Raw genomic sequence first — 24,175 nt, 5'->3', positions numbered from 1 at the left:
CTGTCATGCAGGTAACGAGTTGATTTGGAGCATCTACCTGGTCTGTAGGGGCCAGATCTCTTACTGGTTGGTGGGGGATCAAATACTTATTTCCCTCTGCAGAATGCAAATAAATTCATATACTTTCCACAATGTGATTTTCCGGATTTAATTTGTGATGTGCTATCTCTCACTGTTACCAATAACCTACCCTTCAATTATGGGCTGCTCATGTCTTTGTCAGTGGGCAAACTTACAAAATCAGCAAGGGATCAAATACTTATTTCCCCCACTGTATATGACATAATACTTAACCTGACAATAAGCAAATCTATTCCCCCATCTAATTCCTATGTGATGCTGGAGATATGTGAAGGAGTGAATAGTGCCTTCCTCAGTCAGAAGTGTTTTTATTCTGTTTCTTCTCCATTCTACAAACACCGCATTGTCCAACCCAGGTTCCAAGCTACATTTCTCCTGATAGGAAGTTGATCAGTAATCATTGGGTCTTTCCCTCAGTAACCGAACAAACACACTCCACACATCCCGTCTAAGAAAAGCACTACGCCTAAAGCAAAGAAGAATTTGGGCAACCAGAAAGTGAAACAAAGAAAAATAGTTATATGGAGCAAAAAAAGCCTGTTCTAGCTTGAGCAGGGTAAACCAGTTTTTCTGAAATAACCAATCTCTCAGGTGACGCAACAGACCAGTGTGAAAATCTGGTAAACCTGGTCCCCCTCTGCTCCAGTTACCAAGCATGTACTGAAATCTCATGTTAGATTTCTGACCTGCCCAACAAAATTTGTTGACCAGCTAGTAGAGGCGTTTCAAGTCCTTCTGCTTTAACCCAATGGGTGGTGTCTGTAGTAAGTAAAGCCACTTTGGAAGTACGACCATGCATATTAGAGTAATTCTTTCCATCAGTGAGATCAGGAGATCTCTCCTGCTGTCCAACTGTTTATGCATTTTGTCCAACATCAATGGTTCGTTAACTGAATATAAGGAGGACACGTCCATTGTTAACTGAATACCCAAATACTTGAAAGAATATCCTGCCCATTTTAACAGAAAGTGGTCGCCCCAGAGAGCCTTCGTTTTGGCAGATGAATTCAAAGTTTCTGATTTATTGAGATTTAGTCGACATTCTCCATATTCTCGAAAAAGCTCTAACAATGCCGAGAGTGACTCTTGGGAGTTTGTAAGATTTACTAAAATGTCATCTACAAATGCTGCCGCCTTAAAACATAAGAGGTTCACCTGTACTCCGTGGGGTAGCTTAGATATTTCTTTCTTAACAGTGGATCTAGTATCAAGTAAAAGGTCACTTTTGCCTTGTGCCTTGTGAAATTGGGAAGCTGCTGGATATTCATCCATTGATGAAAATCTGAGCGCTGGGAGATAAATATAGTGCCTTAAGCATGGAAATAAAACACCACACAAACCCATATTTCCCCAGAGTAGCAATCGAAAAGTCCCAACGGACGCAATTGAATACCTTTTTGGCATTAAAGCTTATTAAAAGGGAAGCATGATCAACTCTCGCCCTCTGCTCCAAGGAGATTAAGATTTTACTCAGATTTTTTTGTAATAGTTCGACCTTTACCAAAACCCACGTGCAAGTCATGAAGGTAAAGCATCAACCTTGCTAGCCTCTTTTCCATAATTTTTGCCAATAACTTGACATAAGTGTTGCCATTCTGGAACAGACCAAAGGTCCATCAAGCCCAGTGATGGTCCATCAAAGGTCCATCAAGCAACAGTGGCCAATCCAGGTCACAAGTACCTGGCAAGATCCCAAAACAGTACAATACATTTTATGTGGCTTATTCTAGAAATAAGCAGTGGATTTTTCCAAGTCCATTTTAATAATGGCGTATGACTTTTCTTTTAGGAAGATATCCAAACCTTTTTTAAACCCCGATAAGCTAACTGCTTTTACCACATTCTCTGACATCGAATTCCAGAGTTTAATTACACATCGAGTGAAGAAATATTTTCTCCAATTTGTTTTAAATGCACTACTTTGTAGCTTCATTGCGTTTCCCCTAGTCCTAATCCTAGTAAACAAGTGATTCACGTCTACCCGTTCCACTCCACTCATTATTTTATATACCTCTATCATATCTCCCCTCAGCCATCTTTTCTCTAAGCTGAAGAGCCCTAGCCATTTCAGCCTTTCCTCATAGCAAAGTTGTCCCATCCCTTTTCTTATTTTCGTCACCCTTCTCTGTACCTTTTCTAATTCCACTATATCTTTTTTGAGGTGCAGTGACCAGAATTGCACACAGTATTTAAGGTGCGGTCGCATGATGGAGTGATACAAAAGCACTATAACATCCTCGTTTTTATTTTTCATTCCTTTCCTAATAACTAACTTACTGTCTTGTCTGTTTGCTTTTTTTGCCGCCACAGCACATTGAGCAGAGGGTTTCAAAGTATCGTCAACGATTACTCCTAGATCCTTTTCCTGGTCAGTGACTCCTAATGCTGAACCTTGCATCACGTAGCTGTAGTTCGGGTTCCTCTTTCCCACATGAATCACTTTGCACTTGCTCACATTAAATGTCATCTGCCATTTGTATGGCCAGTCTCCCAGTCTCGTAAGGTCGTCTTGCAATTTTTCACAATCCTCTTGTGATTTAACAACTTTGAATAACTTTGTGTCTTCAGCAAATTTAATAACCTCACTAGTTATTCCCATATCTAGATCATTTATAAATATATTAAAAAGCAGCAGTCCCAGCACAGATCCCTGTGAAACCCCACTATCAACCCTTCTCCATTGAGAATACTGTCCATTTAACCCTACGCTCTGTTTTCTATCCTTTAACCAGTTTTTAATCCATAATAGAACACTACCTCCTATCCCATGACTTTCCAGTTTCCTCTGTAGTCTTTCATGAGGTACTTTGTCAGATGCCTTTTTGAAAATCCATGATTTTTCTGACTTGTTATTTGAATAGGCCCACAGTGCACATACTTTCCTGGAATGTTTCAGTTATTACCTCCCTGATAGAGAGGAGGAAGATTTTTAATCTCTTGAAACAGCATAAGGCTGATATTACTTGCCTTCAGGACACAAAGTTAACTGATGTTTAACATGCAAAATTGCGTAGGGGCTGGATGGGTGAGGTTTTTTTGTTCTTCCTCCTCAACCAGAAAAGGTGGAGTAGTGGTGTTGATCCGCAAACATCTTTTGGTACTCTTCATCTAGTTTCTAAGGACTTCTATGGACGATATATATTATTGTGGGTGAACTAATGTGATAGGCATTTTATCTCCTAGTGGTACATGACCTGAATAGGTATGAACTTGCAATTTTAAAAAACTGATACATATGGGCTTACAGGATACTTCATTGCCAATAATAGTAGTGGGGGACTTTAACCAAGTGATGGACCCTTTGGTAGATTGATCAGCCTTGAGAGGTGGTGTAGAGTTGGGGGTCCACAAAGGGGTTACCATTTCTTTGTTCCTCTCTGAATCTTGTGGATCCCTGGTGTCTCCTACATCCCACCGAGCGAGATTATACCCACTTATCAAGGGTACTTAATACCTTTTTTTTTACGCACTCATTGTTTTTTCAAGTTGCCAGTGCAGAGATTGGACCATTCTCTCTGACTGTAGTATGATGTGGGTTGATCTGGAAAGTGGTGGACAGCAGCAGAGTCACTGTCCGTGGCATTTTCCAACATATCTTTATGATGATGCACATTTTCGGGATTACCTTCTCCAGAAGTCCCAGGAATTCAAGGAGTTTAATGAGCAACATCGTGACGATCCCCTTTTGTGCTGGAATTCTTTTAATGCAGTGATTGTCAGAAATTTAACATAGTAAATGACGGCAGATAAAGACCTGTATGGTCCATCCAGTCTGCCCAACAAGATAAACTCATTTACGTGGTTTGTGATACTTTATATGTATACCCGAGTTTGATTTGTCCTTGCCTTTCTCAGGGCATAGCCTGTAGAAGTCTGCCCAGCACTGTTCTTGTACTAAGTTCCGAAGCTAACGTCGAAGCCCTTTAAAATTTACACTCCAGCCCATTCCTATCCAGTCACGATCAGGGCATAGACCGTAGAAGTCTGCCCAGCTCCCATTTTGTTTCCCAATTACCGGCTTTGACACCCTATCTCTGCTAAGATTCCACGGAACCATTCCTTCTAAACAGGGTTCCTTTGTGTTTATCCCACGCATGTTTGAATTCCATTACCATTTTCATCTCCACCACCTCCCGTGGGAGGGCATTCCACATATTCACCACCCTCTCCGTGAAAAAATACTTCCTGACATTAGTCCTGAGTCTGCCCCCCTTCAACCTCAATTCATATCCTTTAGTAATAGCTTTGTGTGACAAGCCAAGCGGATTGCGCAAGGTAGCATTGGGCTGGAGGCTAGCTATAAAGTAGCAAAAAAAAGATATATTGCTCATTCTACTTTAGCTAATAAAGAAGCCTTAGTGGCAACCCAGGTTTCTTTAAATTCCTTAATTTATGAACACAAGAAAAAAGGGTTGATCTTTAGGAAATATAAATTTCATAAATTTGGTAATAAGCCGGGAAAATTATTGTCTCAAGTTACCAAGATGTGGCAAGGCTCACGTTATATCTCAACTTTACAGACTTCTGGGGGTCAACTTATCAATAAGGCGTAGGAAATTGCACAAAATTTTAATGGTCATTTTAGTAACTTATATAAGGCTGAGGGCAGGGTGACTGGGCCCTCTTTGTTGGATTATTTGGAGGATACTGAGTTACTGCGCCTTTCCTCAGCGGCTCTTACCCAGTTGAATGCCCCTTTGTGTGCCCTTGAGATTCAAAAAGTAATTAAAGCACTTAAGTGCTGCATAGCCCTTGGCCCTATGAGTACTCACCGGAGTTTTATAAAATGCTGCAACCTCATTTGTGTGGCCCCTTGGAGGCGTATTATTTGGCAGTGTTGGATTCTGAGTTTCTGCCACCATACTATAATACTGCTTTGATAACACTTATTCCAAAGCTGGGCATACCATGGCACTTACCGGAAGCCTATCGTCCAGTTTCCCTTCTTAATATGGACCTAAATATTTTTGCGCATATTTTGGCAGCTAGATTGGCTATCCATCTCCATGTTGCGATTGGTCCTGAACAGATTGGTTTTGTTAAGGGACATCATTTGGTGTTACATGTTCGGAAGTCCTTACTCATGATATCTCATAGTCAACGTCACCGGGCCTCAGCTATACTGGTTAGTCCAGATACCAAAGGGCCTTTGACCTGGTTGACTGGGACTATTTTTTTTTCAGTTTTGAAATATGTGGGCCTGACTGGTTGGTTTTTAAGAGCTTTGCAAGTTTTGTATGCCAATCCATCAGCAGTGGTATTTGTGAATGGACAGCCGACCATATCCTTTTCTGCCTGTCAAGGCATTTAGCAGGGTTGCCTTCTGTCCCCTCTTTTATTTTTCCTTTATTTGGAACCTTATACATACAGTTTTAAAGGATGGGGATATAACTGGTATATTGGTAGGGGCTGAAACGTTGTAAGTATTGGCGTGTGCAGACAATTTATTAGTTCCATTGTCTTATCCCCAGTTGTCTTTGCTGCATCTTTTGAGTTCAGTGGATGAGTTTCGTTTTTTGGGGGGGAATGGGAAGAGAGCTCGTCTCCCCTTGGCAAAGGTGGCTTTACCCAGGGACAAGGGGGGATTAAGTTTGCTTAGTTTAAAGTTCTCGTTGGCACGCAGCATATAACATCTTAACAATTGGTTCCGTGACACCACCTATTTTTCATATACGTCCTTGGAGAAGAGACTGTGTGCTCCGTATAATTTTAGTTACATGTTGCAATCCTCGACAGTGTTGAGCCAGCCACGGGTATGTGATTCACTTTTTGTGTCTTCTCTTTATTGGGCGTGAAGTTGGGTGTTGAGGGAGTCTCATCTCTCCCAAAAAGTGTCACCCTTACTATCCATACAGGGTAATTTTTTTTCCCTGGGTATGTCTAATGCTTCTTTTAAGTGCTTGGGGCAGAAGGGTATTTTATTTCTTTTTCAGTTCTTATCAGAAGAAGGTTACTGTAAGTCTTATGATTGTTTAAGAATCGAGTTTTAGCTAGAGGAGTGTGATATTTTGCTTATGTACAATTGCAACATTATGTCAACTCTTTGCCCTTCTCTGCTTTGACGGAGGACATGCGGGAGTAGTTATCCACTACTTTTACCTTGGGAGCTCAGCAGCTGGTGCCTTTGCATTACTACCACCAATCCTTGAAAGATTTATTGTTGGCATTGGACTATGAGCCACTAGTGGCGGCATGGAGTAGAGATTTGAATGTACCAGTTGCGTCAACTTGGATTCCAATTTGTTTAAAGAACGCTACAGCTTTCACTGATATTACCCTTTGGGAATTACAGTATAAAATGCTATGCCGTCTACATATTTCACCTTACCATGCCTTTAAAGCTACCATCAGTGAAGATGATAAATGTCCGAAATGTCAGGCATCTCCGGCAATGCTGGGACATGTATTGGGACTACCCTTTGATTCATTATTTTTGAACTGTTCTTAAGGCCCGCATTGTTGGTATGTGGACAGGCAATTTGCGTTTGTCTCCAAAAATCTTTTTTTATGTTTTTGGACTAGTTCATCCATTTCATACTGGCCATTTTAATGGGGAAAAAGAATATTTTGTGGTGTTGGCTGCAACCAGACTCACCATCATTGGCTTCTGGGCGTGCTGATATGATTATGCTGTGCACCATGGAGAGACTGAGTTTGGGAAATTTGGACTCTGTCCAGGGGAAACAATTTACTGTTGTATGGGAACAATTTTGGATTACTCACAGCACTAAGTAGAATACTTAATCAATGTTGATTTCTGTGATGAAGCTAGGGAGGAGAGGCAGAATGGAGTTGGTTGTGGGGGGAAGGGCAAAAAAATAAAGTTTCTTTGAACTTGATTCAACCTTGTACTATGTTTTGCTGGACAGGTATATTTTTCTTCGAAGATTTTGAGAATCCAATGTATGTTTTTATTGTTTTGCATCTGTGTAAACATAAATATTTTGTAGCTGGGTAGAATTATACTGTATAGTAGCAAGATGTTAGAATGTTGAATTTATTTTAGGATTGATGTTTGATTCATCAAATATTGTCTGAACTCTTTACTATATGTTATCCGTACTGAACTGTAAAGTAGTTGTGGAATACAAGAGTGTATCAGTATCAGCATACCTCACTTGTGGGTATTGGAGCTGTGGAGTTCTTTCACACACAGCCACCTGCCATGGCTGCCAACTGAAAGTCGAGAATGTGCTGTTAAATGATGTGTGTTGTGTCATTAGTACTGAAAAAGATAAGTTTTTATCTTTGATCTGGACTACAAAATACTGCAGTACCATTTTTGTTGCGTTCTTCTGGCGGCAGAGCTTTCATTTTCTGTCACTTAGCATATGGGTAATATATAGTGTAGATAAACTGTTGGGTCCTCATCGGAAGTGTGTGGTTTCTTGGCATCATGCTGCTTTTTATTTTTACAGATGCTTCTGCAGAAGCTGCAGGGTCCCACTTTTTGCCCATTGGATGTTAATACCTTCCCCTGTGGGGAATCAAGAATGAAGAACTCTCGATCAGGAGTGGATTCGGGCATTGGAGAGAGCGTGCTGGTCTCTAGTATTGCACACACAATGACCAGTGAGAGACTACATACCCCCTCCACCACAACTTTCTCTCCTGCTTTTCACAATTTGGTGGAACTCTGCTTGCAACAGGACCCGGAAAAAAGGTATTACATTTGTGACATCTGCACAGTTATCTTGACAGATGAAAAGCACTACACTTTATCAGTTCTATAATACAAGGGGCTGATAGTATAGCAAAACTTTATCTTCTTGAGGAAGTGGATCTTTTTGAGGACTTTAGGAGTCAAGTCCAGGTGTAGATTTGCAACTTGGGTGTTAGTCTAGATAAGGAATTCTCTATTGCCTTATCTGAGAGCCATCTGTTGAGCCTGCATTTTTCATCTTCATGAGGTTAGACAGCTAAGATGACACAGAATGTAAGTGGAAACTGTTTTATTGGAACAATTACTTGGGGTATCACAGAACTCTCTCCTTTCCCCCTTACTAGTTAATACCTACACGCAGCCCAGTGAGAGCTTGATAAGAAGGAAGGGCCTGGAATCCCAAAATTAAACAGGGGGGTCCATATCAATAATGTAATGAAAACATCTTTCCTTCAGTTACATTTTTTGACCTAGGACTGTTCTTTTGTTATCCAGATTCTTTAGTATAAAAAAAATGTGGGTTTTTTAAAATAATTTTTTTTGTTGCCAAAGAAGACTTTACCATTTTGGTTTGTTTTGCAAGTTAAGGTATGAATTTGACTGGATCTTCAACAGCATCTGTCTATTAGACCTGAATCTGCATCATAAGTAAGGCCGCCCTCTTTTTTTCCTCCATGGACCATTTTTTCCAGGACAACTTCTGCAGGTGAACCTAAGAGTTTCTGGAGCATTTTGGACTGCCAGGGCTTCTGGGTTGCACCCTCATTTAAGGATTGTACTCTGTAGGCTTTCTACATCCTCTGTTCAGCTCAGTCAGTGTTGTGGGTCCAGGCTTCAAGCTCTGAAATTGGATTATTTTTGCCTGTTGTGTGTAAATGATGATTTAGAATAGGGAGAGTCCAGCAGATTTCTGAACCTCAAGGTTGAAACAGAAGCTATGATTCTAGGCTCTTCCAGAGTGCCAGCACTGATACTTCTGAACAAGAACATGGTGCAAAAAGGGAGGGCAGGAGTAAAAAAAACAATGAGAGAAAGGATAGAGATAAGGAGAGGCATGTGTGTACACTAGAATAAGAGAAGGTTGAGACTATGTAAGGAGGAAGGTAAGGTTTGTTTTTCTTTGCTCTTTTAAGCATAGTTGCTCTGGCTTAACTTTTTTCAAGAGGCAGACTGCTCTTCCCATGTGACTTTTTATTCATGACAGATTATATGTTGTGTTCCAGGCCATCAGCTAGCAGTTTGCTGACCCATGCATTCTTTAAACAGGTGAGTCTATCAGTTTGACTTTCGTAGTCAATAGCAAAACTTGGTGAAAAGAAAATACTATGGATAAAAATATAAAACAAGGCATATGCAGTCTGTCAGGGCTTTCCAAACCTCTATTAGGAACCCTAAAATCAGTCAGATTTTTCTGGATATCTTCAATAAATTTGCATGAGAGGCAGTGCATGCACATCTAGCTCATGCTATATCCGAAAAGCTTGATTGGCTCTGGGGTTCCCAAGAAAGGTTTATGTTTCAATCATTTTTATTGCAGACAGGTTAATAAACAGTGTACAAGTATGCATAGTTCTTTAAAGGATTAACACCTGAATCAACACTATTAACAAAGATGCACTACAACATGTCTACCTATCCCACCCCTCTATCCCTTCCCATCCTCCCCCCCTAAACTCCCCCTGACTCCACCCCCCACCCCAAGAAAGGTTTATGAAACCATGCTCTGCATACTGTACCTTTTAAGTTTGAGGATACATTTTCTTTTATTTTTTTTCTTTATTTGTAAAATTTATAGCCCACTTGTACCTAATCAGCTCACAATTAAAACATACATAACATCCAAATGTATAACATATCGAACAAAACAGATAGCAACACTTCAGTGTGTATTTGAAACACCATCTCTTCACCAGGGGATGATAGTTAGCCTGTACTGTGCTTAGAAAGATTTTACTTTCAGGGTTATTAGAGAATTCAGGCAGTTAAATATTAAAGGGAGATTAGGATTTATTTGTTTAAACTAATGTGGATGCCATATTAGTCTAGTTGAATGTATGGAAATTAAATCAGTAAGTTTCGAGTTGTATTTATTGCTTGATATACTGTATCATCAGCAATGCCATCTGGACAGTTTACAAATACAAGAAAATAACAGAACAGAAGAAATCTTTGCCCTAACTCCAGCATGTTGCAGCCTCCGCCAGCACCTCGCCACCCAAACAGACTACAGACATTATAGAAATCAGCCCCTTGAAGGTTTTCTCAAAAAGATATGTTTTAAGTGCAGTTTTAAATTTTTGATACTACGGTTCTATTTGTATTTAAAATGACAGATGGTTACTGAGGGTTGGCCCAACCATGCTGACAATTGACAAATGGATGGTGTCAAAACAGATATGGCAAAAAGAGAGTACAATAAAAAGGTTGTGCTGTAATGATCTCAAGGCGTGAATTGGAGTATAGAGTATTAATACTTGAGACAAGAATAATGGCAAACGTGTCATGTAGTGTGGTACATCTACAGGTGGCCCTGGGTGAGTACATGCCCACCCTTTCTTGGCTCAGGCCCCCACCCAGTCTGGTGGCCAGTAAGGCTCCCAAACCACCTCAGCAGCAGTCACATCCCGGTTCCTCCACCCTCAGATTCAGCATCCACCCCTCCATGACCCAGCAGTTCCACCTGTCTTTGAACTCCCTGTCTACTTCAGAACCATTGTTGGTGGCAGCAGTATACACTGCTATGCAAGGTTTTCATCTGCCATGTCCCTTGGGGTAGTAGAAGTCTGTTATGTCCCCTACCTCAACGCAAGCGGCGTCCTCGGGCTGCACAGGGTCCCGTCGACACGCACACTTGACTGGCACAGCCCTGAGCCATGTGTGTAGTTCTTCTCTGGCTGCAGGCTCTTTGATTGCTTTGCTTCCACCCACCTGGGTCTGCTCTTCCTCTGCCTGGCGTCCCTTGCTTCTCTCCTATTGGTCTTCCGGTTCCTCCTTCCCCTGCTCTTGTCCTATGGCTGTGCCCCTTCTCCCTGCTGATGTCAGACACCAGCACTTTATCAGCTGAGCTCTCCCTAGAGTCCTTTCTTCAGCTTCTACTTTAGTAGGTTTTACTTGCTCAGTAGTGTGCTTCTCCTCTACTTTGTTCTTCGCTACTGACTCTGCCTGTACCTGGATTACTCTTGTGTCTGCTGCCTGCCTCCTGACCTTGCCTGTACCTGGATTACTCTTGTGTCTGCTGCTGCCTCCTGACCTTGCCTGTACCTGGATTACTCTTGTGTCTGCTGCCTGCCTCACGACCTTGCCTGTACCTGGATTACTCTTGTGTCTGCTGCCTGCCTCACGACCTTGCCTGTACCTGGATTACTCTTGTGTCTGCTGCCTGCCTACTGACTCTGCCTGTACCTGGATTACTCTCGTGTCTGCTGCCTGCCTACTGACTCTGCCTGTACCTGGATTACTCTCGTGTCTGCTGCCTGCCTCCTGACCTTGCCTGTACCTGGATTACTCTTGTGGCTGCTGCCTGCCTCCTGATCTTGCCTGTACATGGATTACTCTCGTGTCTGCTGCCTGCCTACTGACTCTGCCTGTACCTGGATTACTCTCTTGCCTGCTGCTTGTCTGGCCGTCACGTTCATCACCCCGCTTGCTGCTCCATCTCATAAGCCCTGCAGGCCGCCCGCACCTAGGGGCTCAACCTCTGGGGAACGGCGGTCAGCACAGGTGAAACCTGGGGTTGTCCGGCCGCCAAGCAGAACCTGGTCCAAGTACCAGGCTCGGCAGTGCTCTACTTGGTACAAGAACTCACAGGTCTGACAAAGTCAGCTATTGTTGGGGTTCGAAGTGTAGAGGGTGGTGGTGGTAGGAGGGTTTATTATAGCTGCTCATTGTTATTATTGTTTTCTATTTGTAATTTATACACAGCAGTTGCACAGCATAGTGTTCCTTTTTATACTTTAATAAAAAGATTTAAATATAAAATCATAAATGTTCGAGGCTTCTGCAGATGAGGACAGAGCCCACGGGGATGAAGACAGGGCATGCAGGGACAGGATGGGGATGGGGACGGAGTCAGAGCCCAAGGGGATGGGGACAAATTTTATCCCCATGTCATTCTACTACTACTACTACTATTTAGCATTTCTATAGCGCTACAAGGCATACGCAGCGCTGCACAAACATAGAAGAAAGACAGTCCCTGCTCAAAGAGCTTACAATCTAATAGACAAAAAATAAAGTAAGCAAATCAAATCAATTAATGTGGATGGGAAGGAAGAGAGGAGGGTAGGTGGAGGCGAGTGGTTACAAGTGGTTACGAGTCAAAAGCAATGTTAAAGAGGTGGGCTTTCAGTCTAGATTTAAAGGTGGCCAAGGATGGGGCAAGACGTAGGGGCTTAGGAAGTTTATTCCAGGCGTAGGGTGCAGCGAGACAGAAGGCGCGAAGTCTGGAGTTGGCAGTAGTGGAGAAGGGAACAGATAAGAAGGATTTATCCATGGAGCGGAGTGCATGGGAAGGGGTGTAGGAGATACATAGGAGGAAAGGGCAGTACATGGGAAAAGCACAGGCTGTACTGTAATGATGGGCTACATCTTTCTGTGACAGGAAAAAGGATCCTTGGGGAAAAATTCAGATGGTATGTTTCTAGACATTTAAACTAGAGGGTGAGGGTGACAATAGGAAGAAAAGGAATTCAGAAAGTCACCTCCAGCAAAATCATGACAACAGTGGGGTTAGTAACCATCTAAATGCACGTAATAACACATGGAAAGCAATGAGTACAAATGCTCATAGCCTAAGTAAAAAGGTTCAAGACTTTGCAAGCCCTAATGTTTGAAGAAGACTTGGATATTGTTGCTATTACAGAGACATGGTTCAATGACTCATGAATGGGATGTGACCATACCGGGTTATAATCTTTTTAGGAAGGATAGGAAGAGCCAAAGAGGTGGAGGAGTGGTGCTATATGTTAAAAATAATATCAGAGCAGCTGAAATGCAGGGGACCTGGGGAAAGAAAGAAGCTATATGGATTGCTTTGGAAAGAGAAGATGGAATCTGTATCCACACAGGTGTTATCTACAAACCTCTGGTACAAATGGAGAAGCTAGACAAGGATCTGATTGAAGATATCCATAAGCTTGGTAAGAAAGGGGAGGCTTTGTTGCCGGGAGATTTCAACTTGCCTGATGTGGATGGAAATGTCCCGTCGGCAGAATTGGAAAGAGTAGGGAGATCGTGGATGCCTCTCAGAGTGCCTTGCCCAGACAAATGGTGACAGAACCCATGAGGGAAGGGTTGACACTGGATGTAGTGCTCACAAATGGAGGCAATGTTTCCAATGTCTGGGTGGGTGCCCACCTAGGCAATAGTGATCATAGCACGATATGGTTTGATATAATAGCGAAAGTAAAGTGCAGATGTGCTGAATTTGGTAAAATGAAGAAGGAGCTGATGGCATGGGTAGGCACAGGTGAAGTGGAAGCACAGTGGTCCAAGCTAAAAGTTGCTATAAATATGGCAACTGATCTTTACACAAGGACAGTAAACAAAAACAAGAGAAACAGGAAGCCTGTTGGGCTCATTTTTGAAAGAGAAGGACGCCCATCTTTCGACATAAATCGGAAGATGGACGTCCTTCTCACAGAAACGTCCAAATCAGTATAATCGAAAGCCGATTTTGGACATCCCAAACTGTGCTCCGTCGCAGGGACAGCCAAAGTTTAAGGGGGGGTGTCGGAGGCGTAGCGAAGACAGGACTTGGACGTGCCTAACACTTGGACGACCTTGACCCATAATCGAAAAAAAGAAGGACATTCATGACAAGCACTTGGACGTTTTCACCCGGACCTGTTTTTCTTATGACTAAGGCACAAAAAGGTGCCCGAAATGACCAGATGATCACCGGAGAGAATCGAGGATAACCTCCCGTTACTCCCCCAGTGGTCACTAACCCCCTCCCACCCGCAAAAAAACATCATTCAAAATATGTCTGCCAGCCTCAGATGTCATACTGAGGTCCATGACAGCAGTATGTAGGTCCCTGGAGCAGTTTTAGTGGGTGAGTGCACTTCAGAGAGGCGGACTCAGCAACCCCCCCCCCCCAACTGTTACGTTTGTGGAAGACACTGTGAGCCCTCCAAAACCCACCACAAACCCACTGTACCCACATCTAGGTGCCCCCCTTCACCCGTAAGGGCTATGGTAGTGGTCTACAGTTGTGGGTAGTGGGTTTTGGGGGGGGGTTGGGGGGCTCAGCACACAAGGTAAGGGAGCTGTGTTCCTGGGAGCATTTTATGAAGTCCACTGCAGTGCCCCCTAGGGTGCCCGGTTGGTGTCCTGGCATGTCAGGGGACCAGTGCACTACAAATGCTGGCTTCTCCCATGACCAAATGGCTTGCATTTGGTTGTTTCTGAGATGGACGTCTTTGGTTTTGAAAATCGCTGAAAATCAGAAACGTCCATGTCGAGGGACGTCCAAATCTAAGAACAGCGAAACTTAAGGATTTGGACGTCCCTGACAGTATTTCGAAATGAATGATGGACATCCATCTTGTTTCGAAAATACAGGTTTCCCCACCCCTGGATTGGGACGTTTTGCAAGGATGTCCAAATCGAAACTTGGACGTCCCTTTCGAAAATGCCCCTCCACATGATTCTCCAAGCAGGTGGCAGAAAAAATAAGGGCAAAAGAGGCTTCGTTCAAGAACTAAAGAACGCAACAGGAGGATCATGGAAGAGATTACTGGCTTAAACTCAAAGAAGGCAAGAGGGAACTATGGCAAGCAAAAACACAGGTGGAAGAAAAAAATGGCTAAAGATGTAAAGAGAGGTGACAAGACCTTTTTCAGATATATTGGGGAAAGGAAGAAAGAGAGGAATGGAATTGTAAGACTGAAGGATGCTGATGATAGCTATGTAGAAAGTGATGAGGATAAAGCAAATGTGCTAAACAAATACTTCTTGTCATAAAATGCTTAGCCACTCACCTGGGGCTACCCTGCGGCTACTTAGAGGGTCTATCCCCAGCGCAGCTCAGGTCTGCCTGTACCTGCCGCTTGTGCTCTACACTAGCACCCTTCTCCCACTGACTGGGTCACAACCACCTCGGGGTGAGTCTCCCACTCTCAAATTATCCCCAGTGATTTCTAGGTTACTAGAGGCCACACTCCCAGTGGTCCCACAGTTCCCAGAAAGAACTCACATACCCAACACACAAAAAACAGGATTCTTTATCAGTCCAGACAAACAGAGGCAATAAACTAAAAGGAATGTTTATTGTCTGAAAAATTGAACTGTGAAACATAAAAAGTGCAGTAAGCAGAACAATAACAGGTAACTGAAATATGGATCAATTATAACACTAACTAAATATTTGTATACTGTCTAAGTAGTACCTGGGAAGATCAGGACATATAACTGTTCACAGAGCCTCAGCAAAGAGATCCTACTCTCTTTTCTTCCTAGCTAAGACTGGAGCAAAAGCCAGTACATTCTAGAGGAAATTGAGCTTCTGGGCCAATCAGAGCCCAGAATAACAAGTTTCAAAAATAGCTGGCCACATCACTGCAGGTCTTTTCTCTGTAAAAGCTTTAAATATAAGCATGCACCACCTTCTGGCCAAACTAGAGAAATACACTTCAAGAAATAATACAAGTTACAGGCTTAAGCCCACTGTTTTGTCACACTTCTCTTCTGTGTTCACGGAAGAAAATCCTGGAGAAGGACCGTGGTTGGCTGCCAAGGGTATATCTGGGAATGGAGTGGATATTACACTGTTCACAGAAGAAAGCATATATAAGCAGCTTGAAAATCTGATAGTGGACAAAGCTATGGGGCTGGATGGAAGAGAAGTCCTGGCGTGTCCTCTTAAGGATTTATTTAATAGATCTTTAGAGACGGGAGAAGTTCCTCAGGACTGGAGACGAGCTGATGTGGTCCCTCTTCACAAAAGTGGGGACAGGGAAGAAGTGGGAAACTACAGGCCGGTAAGCCTCGCGTCAGTGGTAGGAAAAATAATGGAAGGAAGGAAAGGAAAAGATAGTTGACTTTCTAGAAGCCAAGGAAAAGATAGTTGATTTTCTAGAAGCCAACAGGTTACAGGATCCAAGGCAACATGGCTTTACCAAAGGAAAATCCTGCCAAACAAATCTAATTGACTGCTTTGACTGGGTGACCAAAGAACTGGTTGAAGGACACACGCTAGATGTAATCTACTTGGATTTCAGCAAAGCCTTTGATACGGTCCCTTAGAGAAGACTCGTGAATAAGCTGAGAGTGCTGAACTTAGGACTCAAAGTGGTAAAATGGATTGGAAATGACACAAAGATAACCAATAGAGTGGCTACTTTGGACGGTGTAGAAACCATGAGGAGGGATCTCCAAACGTGATGTTTTAGATTCCTTATGCAGGCACTTTGCCAAAACACGGTGCTGTGTCAAGTCCATTTTTAGTATTGAATAGACACTACTTCATCACATCTCCTTGGTTTTTGGAAGAGTCCTGTTGATCACTCTACTTTCTGCCTCCACACTGGTAGGAAGGGAAGTACTTCAGACAGAGACTGTCACGGTCCTACCGTGACTCAGATGACGGTCCGCGCAGGCAGCGTCTGACGGGTCCCTGGCGGCGAGTCACATTGCCAGAAGCTCCATCACAGTGCGGGACTCGAACCTCAGGTGGCTTCATGACGTCAGACACCATAGCCCGATTTAATTCTACCAGTCCAGACCCTTGATTCTCTCACGTCAAAGCTGCCTTGCTTAGCTTCTCTACTTGCCTGGGTCCTGAGATGCAGTCTTCTTGCCGCCCCGTTTCTAGCCAGCTCCTGCTCTTTGAGACTGTTTGTTGTGAGTGGGTTTCAGCTTGTGTTGCCTTCCTATGTGTGTGAATTTCTGTGCAGCCATTCGCTGCTTGTATGAGTATGGTCCAGCCTTGTGTTGCCTTACTTGTGTGTGGGGGTTCCTGTGCAGCTTTTCTCTTCTTGTGTGTGTGTGGTTCCAATATTGAAGCTTGCTATTGTCTGTGTGGGTTCTTGTGCAGTGCTTTGCTGCTTGTGTGTGTAGGTTCCGGTATTACATTTCACACTGGATTCCAGTATTTTATCTTGCTTTCTGTGTGCCTGGGTTCCAGTTTGGCCTTGCGGCCCATGGGAATGGGCTCCTGTTCTGTTTGACTTCCTTGTATTCTCGAGTTCCAGTTCCAGCTACTTGTGGAACTAGATCCTGTTGCCCTCTGTGCTTTGATTTGCCTGGCTGCCTGCAGCCACTTTCCTTGTCTGCCTGTGGGGATTCAGTCTTTCGTAGATTCCTACTACAAACCATGGGCTCACAACATAACAGAGACTCTTTTGATCAATACCTGCAGACCTAGTCAGAAGACATCAGTAGTATTGCAACCTGGTCTGATTTGAAGGAACTTTTGGCAGACTGAACTCTCCACTTCCTGCCATTGTAGAGGACTATCAGCCCAATGGTTAGTGAAGTGGCCTGAGAACTAGGGGAAGCTGGTTCTATTCCCATTTCAGCTCCTTGTGACTCTAGGCAAGTTACTTAACCCTCCATTGTCCCAGGTAGAAAAAAAATATTCTTAGATTGTGAGCCCACTGGGGACAGAAAAAGTGCCTATATTCCCTTTCACCTTTCCATCCCCTTGCAGTTGTTGAACACCATTTTAGCTATGCTAGTTTATTAATGACATGAGTGACAGTAATTTTCAAAACGCAGTTTTACTAAAAGCAAAGTGGCTTGAATTGTAGAGCAATAAATTTGTTGGGATAAAAACATTAACAGTAGTTGCATTTATTGTAGTTGCAGTACTTCACTTTTACTCAAAAAGTATTATACTAGACAATACATTTTTTACTTTCACATAAGTAAATTTATTGTGTGCTCTTCACTGTACTTTGACCTAGTCAAAATATTGTGGAAGAGAATTCAGTTTTCCAAGACCACATGGAAATACTTAACCTATTTCCTTTCTTTTTTCCGTAGGCAAAAGACCAAACAAAGGGCTCCTTGCTCTCACTGTTGCCTCCTGCCACTGAGCACAAAAGAACACAGTTCCTGACAGCAGGTCCCTGGAATGAGCTAGATTGCACAGTTCCAAGTGAAGAGTATCCAGACTGGGAATTCTAGAGGGATACAGCAAATCATTTTACCTCTTATGAACTAATGCTGTGGCAACAGCTTATGGGATTTCCCTATACTGTACTAGATGAGTATACACCAGATGTGTGCTTGAAAATACAAGTAAAGTACTGGAAAACATTTCTATTAATATTTTTTTAAAGAACCATTTCTGGGTCAAAGGAGGCACTGTTAGGATGCAACTACTGTAGATGTCTTGGAATTTACTGCAAAGACTGTTTTATGTTTCAAGGACTGTGTTCCTTGTCCAGCCAAATTACCTAATTGTGCGTGGGTCTACCACTTGCATTGACTCTCTACATGTAATTATCATTTATTTCATTTGAAATTCCCTGAACTGGAAATGCCAGAAACAGTGGCTAATTTACATTGTGCTGCTAAATTTGTAGGTGCCAGAAAGATCATTGATTAGGTCCTCAATCCCCTTCCTCGCTGGTGGCTCCTCCTCTCAGGTAAGCCTGGCCTGCCAGCTCGTCCTCCTTTTTCATATTGGTACCTATCAAGCAGCTGCTCCTTGTCCTCCTTGGTACATGCTTCTTGTTTAGTGAGGAAATAAACACCGGGGGGGGGGGGGGGGGGTCGATGCAGAAAGCCACGCAAACTGATGGCTGAGCAAGCGGCTTCTACCATGAGATTAATGGGAAAATATTCTGTGGCGATGCAGTAAGCTAATGAGATGCAAATTCAGAGTGCACAGAACTGATGTGTTAATTGGAGAAAGCCTGCAGGACACATGCACACGAAAGTTCTGCGGTTAGGGCAACGTCACTGTGCGCATATCCAAAGAAAACAAAAATGCCAGCACACTTCTGTGCATGAACCAGAATGTTATTCTGAGCATAAATATTAACCTTTCTTGCACATTTTTGCAAGGCTAATAGTTAGGTACAGAGCAACATTTTGGTTCATGTGCAGATATATGCTGCTATTTTCGTTTTCTTCAGACATGCACAGAGCTGTTATTGCCAGTTTTAACTTTCGAAGTTGCAGGTTACTGCTCTGGTTGCAGAAGAAAAGAAATAATCTTGCATTAATTCCTCTTGCGTATCCCTTCTATGCTGCCTCAGAACTGGCGGTGAATTTCTTGCATTGTGCGCGCATTAAAATCCTCCATTTATGTCTATGAATACATAATGAATTCATTACCATTCATGTTAATAAACTGTGCCTGCCCACGTGAATGTTTAACTTAACCTGCGCTGAACTCCTTTTTGCATTGTGCATCCAGTAACGTGTGCATATACCTTGTGGTAACTGTGCACTTTTGCTCGAGATGGCTTTCTGCATTGGCCCCTGGATTGAGAGAAAAGAGGAGCAGCTTCAAGCCTGGTTGCCATGCTCTTATTTATATGCCAGTTGCCAGACCAAAAATTCAACCACCATGGCGACCCAACACCTGGGATTTCCACAGCCTTACAGTAGTATATACTTATGGCACCAAGTTTGGCCTTCTAATATTTAGGCTTACAAGTGCCTTTTCTATGTGAGAACTACAAAAATGGACATTTTTTATAGGAAAAGATAAGACTATTCTTATGGGGTTTTCTCTGGCATTACTAGCAAAGAAATTCTTCCAAGTATAGAATCCATTATCTTTTTATATTCCTGTTATCCCAGCATAATCTTATGTCCTGTTTCAGAATTAAAAGGGATTCGTGCTTCTTGATGAGAAATCTGTAGAAAGGCTTCAAGCCCTGAAGAACATGTGCGTGATGCCGTTATTTAGGCTATAATTGGTGCTAACAATTAATAATTCACAATTTCCCAGCTAATTAGTATGACTCAATCCATTCTACAACGCACAAGTATTTTCTTCCTTTTTCTTCATAATTTATGTACAAAAGAGTTCATCAAATAAGACAGACAAACTTGACTTAACTTGGCTTTAGACTTCACTCTTAAGTTAAGGTGGCGTCCATGTCTTGCCATGTTTGAAAAGATACGTGCCAAAAGTTAACTTAAGAGTGAAAACAAAAGCCAAGTTAAGTAAAGTTTGTCTTCTTATTTAATGATCTCTTTTGTACATGAAGAAATGAGAATGATTTTTCAGTGCTTTGAACATTTTTGTAGAAATAAATTTTGAAGAAAATGCATGTGCGTTATATAATGGATTGAGTCATATTAATTAGCTGGGTTGAAATGTCCCTGCTAATATTTAAAATTTCTGTCCATTTATTTGAACAATTAATAATTGGCATTAATTGCAGTTGATTGGCACAAATTTGCACTACATGTGTAACTGTACTTACTCACTGTTCTATAACATTGGCATGCAATTTCTATTGTGTGCAATTTCAAGGGGGGGGGGTGCATGTGGAAGGGACACGCCTAGAACTACTTTTGCACTAACTTTATAGAACGTCATTCACACGTGCAACTGCCGCATATATGCTTGCTATTGACATGGTATAAATGCTTGCACCTAAATGTTGGCATATAAATGCTGACTTAAGCTAGTATTCTATAACAGCAATTATGCCTTTAATTGCCATTATGCAATATGGACAGGATTCAGTAAATGGCACCCAAATTTGGACATGAAAACAGTCCACCATAGTAGAAGTACACTGGAATCCCACGAAAGGCAAAAGGATAAGAAAACGGTGAAAAATGGACTGTGGCTTTCCAAGGACAAACGAAGAAAACTTCAAGAGTTCAAATGAAAAATTGTTTATTGATGATTGAAGACTCGACACAGCACTGTGTTTCGGCCAATGACCTGCTTCAGGAGTCTTGATAATGTATGTGGAGAGAAAACATCCAATGGTTTCAATATGCCAACATTTCCCAAATGGTATTGGGTAAATAGGCTTGAGAAAGACCTTTGGTGAATCTTCTGTAAATGCTGCTTGGCTCTCTCTGGTTTTCTTACCAAAATTTGGGCACCAGAAAAAAATTGGCTCCGAGCATTATTGTATCAAGGCACTTCGAGATGAGCATTCTTTATAGAATAGTGCTTAGAGCCCATTCCCTTGCCCAAATTGAGCTCCGGTATTTATGCCAGCTGGAACCTGGTGTAAATGGCAGCACCCAAATCTTGGCATTTGAGCGCAAGAATGGCGCTGTTCTATAACTCTGCACATGATGTTTTGGAATGCCCCTGCCCTGCCCCTAAAAATGCCCTCTTTTGAGTTTCACGCTGGGAGATTTAAACTCGCGGGGTTATAGAATAATGCCCAGGAAGATGCATGTGCAGATATTTAATAATGCCAGTTAACTGTAATAATTGATAGTTAATATCAATTTATTGCAATTAATTGGCTTGTAAGCCAATTAATTTGTGCATGCATCTTCGATTGGCACCCACATTTGGGCGTTATACATAGAATCTGGTGGTATGTGCTTTGCATGTGATAGTTTGGCACCTAACTTTAGGCAGTTTTTCTTGAATTGACCACTTAACTGTCCACTCTAGATCTGTAACACCGCTTTTGTTTTAAAAAAAATGCAGAACTGGAAATACTAGAATTCCTGCAGATGGGTTTAAAAAAGCAAAACTGTCCAGAGTGTGTTAGATTACTTGGAATTCATTAATAACTCTGTAGAGTATGTGCTATGACCTTGATCCATAATATTTATCACTGATCAATTTTTCAACTCGTATGTACTGAACTGGAAGATTTAAATGATTCTCTGATAATTATTCTTGTTCCTCCTATCAAGTAATTGTTGGTTTTATGTCTTATTGTTTTACTAATTAGTTTAATCAAAGTATTTTTCACTGTAAAAATTAGAGAGTGTATGGCAAACACAGCATTCTTAGCTACAAATGTTCTTTTGATGGGCTCAAAATCCAGCTGTGATTAGGGCACAGGTTTATGGAGCCTTTCATCTTTATGTCACTGGTTCAAATCTGGCCAAGATCAGTAGTGACTAACTTTGTTACAATCTGACATCCACTTTGTGATAATACACAGAATGAATTGTTTTTCTCAGTCCTGTTTCAAGCCTGGAACAATGAGCATTTGTTGAGAGGCTCAGCGAGGAAGCCAAAGATTAAACAATTGTGAAAACTGAATTGTCCTCTCTCTCCGCTACAAGTAAGCCCTCCAGAGCAGCCTTATTAAATAAATGCATACATATATTGGCAGGGGTGTTTGAAGAACCTTGCACAGTGTCTGCCCCTGCTGTACCTCTTCTGTGAATTAATGAAAGATTCTTGGTTTCTAGAAAGTTAAGAAAATAAATTTAAACAGAGAAAATAGCAGCAGATAAGACCCACAAGGCTCTTCTAAATTGTTCTTTCCTGTTGCACTGCCACAGCAGCTGACCAATCTCAGGGTTCACTCACACCAAACAAAGCCATTTTTTAAGTAATGGATATAAATGCTCTATTACAATCCCTATTCAATAATTGGACAGAATGACTTTTGGCTGCAGTGTAATTAACAGTAAAACCAAATTCTGCTTCTCAGTTTGTTCTACCCTTTCAACTTAGCTGGAGAATTCTACAAGCAAAATCAAAGAGCAGGGCCCAAGCACTCGTAGGCAATGGGGAGGATAAGAGGTGCCCCTTACTCCCTGTCCTCTGGTGGGGGGGGGGGGGGGGGGGAGAGGTGCACAGTGCTTCCCCAGATCCCGATCTGTCAGTTTTGTTTGTTCCCAGAGCAGTAGCAGTAAATATATTGTAAAAATTTAGTATGAAGCCTACATGCCCTCATACTCCGGACAGCCCCAAATGGTGCTCTGGGAATTGTAGGGCTGCAAGGGTTTTCAGGTCCCACACTGAATCTTTGATGCTGGATCAGGCTGTTTAAAAGGGCAGCGATGCCTGCCCGGTTTGAGGACTGGCAGTGATAGCAATACTCTGGTGTCTATCCGAGGTTTGCACTAGAGGCAGTTGCCTACCTTTCTTGTACCTAAATCTGGGCCCAAGTAGGATCAAGAGGAAAACCATTAAAAAAAACAAAACACCCACACAGGTGATCCAAGTTATTAAGGAGTCCTTTTACTAAGGCGTGCTAATGGATTTAGCGTGTGCTAAATGATAAGATGCCCATTATATTACTATGGGCTTCTTATCATTAATACGGTAAAAGGACCCCTAAATTGACAGAAAGTGCAAATATAGATTAAAGACCATAAATTCTGTTGAGTTGATTTGTTTAGACTAAAAGCATGTATATTCATCAAATAAATTCTGGCTGTACACTATAATTTTAATTCCCTCTGAGCTGCTCACTCATAATTCAGTTTGTATTCAGAAAGTCTTCAATATACCAGGGGATTCAGTGGTGAAGCTCTAATGATGTATGCAATAATTCGGTTGAGACTTTCAGCTAGAAAGCAATTGAAATTTGACGCTCAGTTACTAGCCCTGTCCCTAAACTGTTGCAACCTCTTCTCCCTCCTCCTCCCCCAACAGTAACAGTCTCATCCCCTTCATCCCTTCCCCCTGAACAAAGATAGCCTCACCTTCCCAGGCCTACCTTAGAGCCCATAGTGGTCCAGTGGCTAGTCTGGGCAGGAACGATCCCCAGTTGCTCCTGCCCATGCCTTCTGTACTGTCAAAATGGCTGCCACGAACCCCAGCATGTTGTAATTTTTTCCAGGTTAAGCATTGTCCCAGGTTCAAAATAAGTATCTTTATATAATATGTAAACCACTTTGATTATAACCACAGAAAGGTGGTATATCAAATCCCATCCCCTTTCCCTTTCATTAGATGATTTTCTTTTAACCAAACAGCCACCCTATCAAGACATAACTGTAGAGGACAAAGATCAATAGAATCTGTTCCCTAATATCTCTCTATATAAAAGGCAACCCCAACGTTCTGAAGCCTCCACGGAAGTTGAGGCGCCCAAGATATCCGGTGTGCCCTGGAGTGTCTGCACCGCCCTCGCGTCAAAACGTCATGACGTCGAGGGCGGAGCTATTACACTTGAGGGCCAAAACGGAAACGCCACAGGCACGGCCACGGAGGCGCAGCAAAAAAACAAAAACAAAAAAACCTCCCCACACACAGCAACGCGAACCCCGAACAAGGCAAGTAGCTCGGAGGGAGGGGGCCCCTTGCTAGCGCCCATTTCATTCCGCTCAGAAACGGGCATTTTTTCCTACTTCCTTCATATTTCTCCTCTTCCAATCCTGTTTTCCTCTTTCACCCTCTTCCTTTCTTGATTTTTTTTTTTGTTACATTTGTACCCCGTGCTTTCCCACTCATGGCAGGCTCAATGAGGCTTACATATTATATACAGGTACTTATTTGTACCTGGGGCAATGGAGGGTTAAGTGACTTGCCCATTTTTCAGTCCTGCGCTTCTTTTCTGCCCCTCTGCTCAGGGA

At 42.4% G+C, this 24,175-nt stretch overlaps 1 protein-coding gene across 2 annotated transcripts in view; it reads left to right on the top strand.

Annotated features, from left to right (window-relative positions):
- STRADB (STE20 related adaptor beta) overlaps positions 1-24,175 on the top strand; it is a 123,960-nt gene that overhangs the window by 85,831 nt on the left and 13,954 nt on the right. The window contains exons 10-12 of one of the 2 annotated variants that reach the window (XR_003942875.1): positions 7,500-7,744; positions 8,968-9,010; positions 17,732-20,556. Coding sequence is in view for 1 of the 2 variants with exons in the window: in XM_030210113.1 (XP_030065973.1) it covers positions 7,500-7,744; positions 8,968-9,010; positions 17,732-17,875 (432 nt within the window). In the remaining variant the exon portion in view is untranslated. Of the gene's footprint in view, positions 1-7,499; positions 7,745-8,967; positions 9,011-17,731; positions 22,363-24,175 lie in introns of those variants that run through there. The other variant, XM_030210113.1, reaches the window with a different exon arrangement.

This window comes from Microcaecilia unicolor, chromosome 7 (assembly GCF_901765095.1).
Source record: "Microcaecilia unicolor chromosome 7, aMicUni1.1, whole genome shotgun sequence".
Taxonomy (NCBI): Eukaryota; Metazoa; Chordata; class Amphibia; order Gymnophiona; family Siphonopidae; genus Microcaecilia; species Microcaecilia unicolor.
This window is presented reverse-complemented; position numbering and strand designations above follow the sequence as displayed.